The 6,000-nt window shown below is 39.6% G+C and overlaps 1 protein-coding gene across 3 annotated transcripts in view; it reads left to right on the top strand.

The window, feature by feature from the left end:
- sbf2 (SET binding factor 2) overlaps nt 1-6,000 on the top strand; it is a 582,458-nt gene that overhangs the window by 382,524 nt on the left and 193,934 nt on the right. For all 3 annotated transcript variants that reach the window (XM_043705903.1, XM_043705905.1, XM_043705904.1), the window contains exons 14-15: nt 805-1,009; nt 5,662-5,771. In XM_043705903.1, coding sequence (XP_043561838.1) covers nt 805-1,009; nt 5,662-5,771 — 315 coding nt within the window. The remainder of the gene's footprint in view (nt 1-804; nt 1,010-5,661; nt 5,772-6,000) is intronic.

The raw sequence follows: 6,000 nt of genomic DNA, 5'->3' as shown, positions 1-6,000 counted from the left end.
ATTGGGGAGACAGGCCGCCTACTTGCGGAACGTTTCAGAGGACACCTCTGGGACACCCGGACCAACCAACCCAACCACCCCGTGGCTCAACACTTCAACTCCCCCTCCCACTCCACTCAGGACATGCAGGTCCTTGGACTCCTCCATCGCCAGACCAGAGCTACACAATGGTTGGAGGAAGAGCACCTCATCTTCCACCTAGGAACCCTCCAACCACAGGGGATAAACTCAGATTTCTCCAGTTTCCTCATTTCCCCTCCCCGTACCTTGTCTCAGTCAAATCCCTCGAACTCAGCACCGCCTTCCTAACCTGCAATCTTCTTCCTGACCTCTCCGCCCCCACCCCCACTCCGGCCTATCACCCTTACCTTAACCTCCTTCCACGTATCGCATTTCCAATGCCCCTCCCCCAAGTCCCTTCTTCCTACCTTTTATCTTAGCCTGCTGGGCACACTTTCCTCATTCCTGAAGAAGGGCTCATTCCCGAAACGTCGATTCTCCTACTCCTTGGATGCTGCCTGACCTGCTGCGCTTTTCCAGCAACACATTTTCAGTTCTCAGTGGTAGCATGTTCCAAAGAGCTATCTAATCAAGATAATAGTGACTTTGATGAAGATGAATACTCATTTCAGGTAAAACCCGTAAGGGTTTGGAACCTCCTGGTGTGGGTGACATTACTATGAATTACCAAAACAAATATGTTCTGTACATTTCACGTTATTATCTCTATATTTTCCGTCGACACAGTTCACAGTAATTGAAATTTATTTATCTGTCTTTTTCATTTGAAAAATGTTATAATAGGAAAACCCAAATCCACACATGGCTTTTCAGAAAGTGCCGAAGCCAACTGAAGGTTCACACATGAGGGTGCATGTACTGCCATTTCCCAAGATAAACGAAGATAAAGTACAGGCTCTTCTCCAGGATGGTCTCTCGAAGCACCTTAATTCGCCACCTGCTGTTCGAGTTGAGAAGAAGTGCATTGTACCTGCTGGCCCACCAGTTGGTATGTATCAATATATTATTATATCAGTGTTTTAAAGGCAACCTTGAACTTCTGGTAACATGTACTTGTGGTAAAAATAATTGTGTTCACAAATACTTTCGAAAACAAGTTGTCAAAATATAAACAAATTCTGCAGGATGTGATCTGTATGATCCTTTATCCTGTTTATTTTGCTTATGTTCTTTGGTAGATGATTTAAGGCAGTTATTGTGTATTACACAAATCTGTCTCTGTGGATTCTGTAAGAGTATTCTATATGCTTTTAATATTACCTATAATTTTTAAAACAGAAAAACCGTAAAGTCTCTGCATTCTAAGCATCAGTCATGCATAATTTCTTTAAAGATGTATTTTTTCCCTCAAATTTCCCTTCCACCACCCCAAAAAAATAACATCGGAGGAAATTTCTGCAGATGCTGAAAATGAAAGATGCTGGAGATCACAGTGGGTCAGGCAGCATCCATGGAGAGAAAGCAAGCAAACATTTTGAGGCCAAATGACTCTTCATCGGAGCTGAAGTGAAATGTGGAGGGGGCAGAATTTTGCAATATGTCGGGGGGGGGTGGTTAATCTGAACTATCAACATTCTTACTTCCCCACTACTGCATAAGCGCTGCCCCTTCAGAGTTCGCTTCAGCTCTGATGAGGAGTCATCTGGACTTGAAACATTAGGTTGCTTTCTCTCCTTGGATGCTGCATGACCCACTGTGATCTCCAGCATTTTTTTAAGAAAAATAAATCATGGCTGGTGAGGATATAGTGTTGAAGGATTAATCAGACTTCTGACTGCACTCATTGTTCTTTCTAAGCACTCCCAGGTCAGGTATAGCACAGATTTAAATACAGCACAGAGCACTCCCTGGATTACCAACAATGTCCTGCCAACACAATGTCTATCTGAAAATCATCACTGCTCAACTATTGTAATACATCTAATTCCCACGCTGCCTTTTTTTCAATTTTTGACATTGTTATCTCCGTTCCATATTGTGATCTGTTTCTGTTCCCTGTGAACAGAATCTCGACTGTGTTTGGCTGCTTCTGCCAAAGCTAACACTGGAGTTTTCCATTTCATGTGACCAGGTTATATTCAAACCCAAAAGTACTCGAAATGCAAAGGTCAAATTCTGTTTGATTTTGTTTTGTTTGGAATGCTTTTGTATTTTTGTTTATTCTCTCAAAGCATTTCGCACAATAAGAAACTGCCCTGCAGCCAGCAGTCTAGAATCTGATTAATTTCAGAAGCTCTGCTCCTTTGACACCAGTTGATGTAGAGTGTCAACTTACTTTGGTAGTGTTTGGAAGTTTCCTCCTTCCTTTTGCTTTTAACTTGATCTTAGTCTCTATTGTATCTGATGGTATATTTGAGAATGACAAGTTGTCATCAAGCAAAGATGCAGTTTCATGTACGGTTAATGAAAACTGGAATTTAGCCCAACTTCCTTATCTAGGTATATCTGAGCGATTCAGTTCACACTGTGCTCTTTTTAGACAATGTTCCAATCAATTGCAATTCTTCTTCCACATTGACAACTCCATTTAAGCTTCTATATAAAAATGTATAAGCATATATGTACATGAATATGCTGAGATGTGTTTCTGTTATGTATTTGAGTGTATAATGTAAATATGTATTTGTACATTCACATTGACTCAAAATTTCATTATCATGAGATGGTACTAGGGATGAAAACTTTAGTAACATGGATTTTTTTGTATACATTCACTGGATGAGAACGTTGTTGCTAGACCAGCATTTATTGCCAATCCCTAATTGTTCAGAGTCAACCACATTACTCTGGAGTCACACATAGGCCGGACCAGTAAGGATAGCAGTTTCCTGCCCTCAAGAATATTAGTGGGTTTTCTGAAAATCGACAGTCAATTATGGTCATCATTACCCTTTTAATTCCAGATTTACATAGAATTCAAATCCCACCATCTTTGTGGTTCCCAAAGCATTAGCTGGATGTTTGAATTGACAATTCCTGATAAAGGGCTTTTGCCCAAAACATCAATTCTCCTGCTCCTCAGATGCTGCCTGACCTGCTGTGTTTTTCCAGCACCACCCCCTCGACTTTGAATTAACAGTCCAGTGGTAATACCACGAGGCTGTCACCTCCCCCTAATATTCCACATTAGCAAGCCAGTAGAAAGTCTACCTTTCTTTGTAACTAGTGATCTTGCACTCTCTTCTGCAAAGGTTGTTGACATATCCTATTTGCAGACCTATTAACTTGTGTTTTGCCTCCTTTAAAAGGAAATGTGAATTCTATTTAGTTCACATAATGTGCACTTTTAGTTTTGATGTGTCTTAAGAAGGTAAAATAAAAATACTACTTAAGCCATTCAGACAATCTTGTTGATCACTTAAGAAGGCGAACAGAATATCGAGCTTTATTGTAAGGGGGCTGGAATATAAAAATAGGGAATTCTTGCTACTGCAATTCCAGCACATTGGTGGAACCATACTGAGAGTACTGAGTGCCGTTTTGGTCATTTTGTTAAGCAAAGGCATACTTGCATAGTTCAGAGAAGATTCATTTGGTGGAATTCTGGTCCACCTGAAACTCTTAGAAGGGAAAGTAGGGAATCTCAATTGAATGCGAGGCGATAATTCATTTTTCTAATCGCAGAGTAAAGTTTTTTGCTCTTAACTTTTCCAAACCTTTCAGATGGACGGCATTCCCTATCTTCGTGGCTAGGAACATTTTTTGCAGTTATTTGCATGTCACGAATACTCATTAACACACCTTACTGGAATTATGTTCACAGGTGAAATGTTGTTCGCTAAAAATAGAAAACATGTGTTTTCACAAACCTGATTTTATGTATGAGGTTTGCAGAATAGACTTTTACCTCCAAGCTTTGATACATCAAAACTTCTCTTGTTACTTACACTGTTCATAACCAAGATATTTCTTTCCACAAATGTTTGCTGTGTTGTTGTGAAAACTCTTCTTGTTGATCAGTTCATGAGAAATCTCAGTCATATGCAGTCTGGCTTGTTGTTGTTAACTATTTATAGTATTGGGGATCAAGCCTGTTTGGGCCAACAAGATTGACCAAATGAGGCAACATATCTGACCAGGGCTGAAAAAAACAGGGGTTCAACTCAAATGGTCATCTTATGTGGCTGTGTCTTTGTCTATTGCAAGCCTTTGGTGAAACCCTTTCAGGTCTGCATTCTTATTGTTATAAAAACATAGTGAGCTGATGGTAGAGTGTTGCAGTTCCTTCTGTGTTTTAAATGTTAACAGAGTCAAATGTGAGACCCAACCACTGCACCAGCAATAGATCCTCATTGGTAACTAGAAAGAAGTGACCGACATTACTTGCACATGAAGCACCTGATGGTGATGTCTGGCACCTAATTTCCTCTGTGTCTGTGCTCTCCAGTGATAACCGAACAAAACCAGTCATTTGTAGGAGCATGAAAAATTGAGTAGATAGTGGCATGTGTCCTGGCAAAACAGAGCTTTCATCCTCTGGTGAAACAAGGTTTCCTTGAGTTGTCCACAGGCATCTGTCAGTTGGGACAGCCTCTTATGTCACCCAAAGGGAGAAGAACATCCCTTCTCTTGTAGAATCATACAGAAGATGCCCCTTTGGCTCATGGAATCTGTGCTGACCTATCTAATCTAACCTAATCCAATCCCACTTTCCAGCGCTTGGTTCAAAGCCTTGCATTTTCCAACATTTCAAATGTTCATTCACATATATTTCAAATGTATTGAGGTTTCCCGTCTCTCCTGATCTCTCAACAGTGTATTCCAGGTTCCCACCTCTCTCTGGATGGGAAAAGTTGCCTGGCCATCTTCCTTCAAAAGAATCTCTTGGGAGGCATTACTAATCTGTGGCACTGCTTTTTGGCTGGTCGGTGACATCTCCAAGGGTTGTTGGGGATGAGCAGAGGTTAAGTGTTGCTCCTGTATTGCAGTGAATAAGGTATTGTTTGGGCACTTTTTAAATGTGTTATCCAAATTTAAGATCCTCATAGGCTTCAGAGCTTCCTGTTCATATATTTTAGGTTTTGACAGTGGATAAATATACGACAGGCTGAAAAGAACATAATTCTTTGGGAAACATGGGGATGAGGCAGGAAAGTGGAGATGAGGATTTTAGGGTCAGTCATGATCTCATTACATGGTGGAGCACACTTGAATCACCTACTTCTGCACCTGTGTCTTATTGTTTTCTACTCCCTGATAATAAGCCTGAAATCATTGTTTTAAACATTGAATCCTTTCAACCATCTCTATTTCTTTCTAAGTTCAGATATTCTGAATGGGCACAGCAGCAAAACAGATTGCCAGATCAATATATTACAATGAGAGCTTTCAGCATGACTGTTTATAAACACAGCATAAAAAGAGGGATTGCTGGGTTCACATTTTGAAATTCTCAGTACTAAGCTTATAAAAGTACCTTGAAATGTAACAGAATTAGCATTTTTGTTTAATTTCTGGCCCACAATGGCCTAATGCTATACTCCAACTCACAAGAACTTCTCTTGCAGTCAGCATGTGTCCGATTCAGATCTGACTCTGAAGTTGTACCGTAATCTTCAGATATCAATATGTAGTTATTCATTTACATGCCTAAGTTAAAATAAAATTTAATATATTTATCTTACTGTTTTAAATTTCTAGTGTCAATAATGGATAGAATGGGATCCGTTTTTAATAGTGCCCGTAGATTGGAAGTTGTTCGAAACTGCATCTCTTACATTTTTGAAAATAAAGTACTTGAGACTGAGAAGGTATGTTCATTTAAATTGGTGTTTAAAATTTACAGTATTACTATGTAACATTTTCATTATGGTTTGTAAAATTCTAGCAATATTCCTTTAACTCTATTAAGATTAATCTTAATAGCCAGCCTTTGTATTGGTAAGGTTAAATGTCCTAGCGACAGAGGCTCCAATAAAATCAAGTTTATTGTTAACCCTTTTAGATGTGCAGATGTGTATATTGTTTGTCCACTTGCTG

Source organism: Chiloscyllium plagiosum, chromosome 16 (assembly GCF_004010195.1).
Source record: "Chiloscyllium plagiosum isolate BGI_BamShark_2017 chromosome 16, ASM401019v2, whole genome shotgun sequence".
In the NCBI taxonomy this organism is placed as follows: domain Eukaryota; kingdom Metazoa; phylum Chordata; class Chondrichthyes; order Orectolobiformes; family Hemiscylliidae; genus Chiloscyllium; species Chiloscyllium plagiosum.
This window is presented reverse-complemented; position numbering and strand designations above follow the sequence as displayed.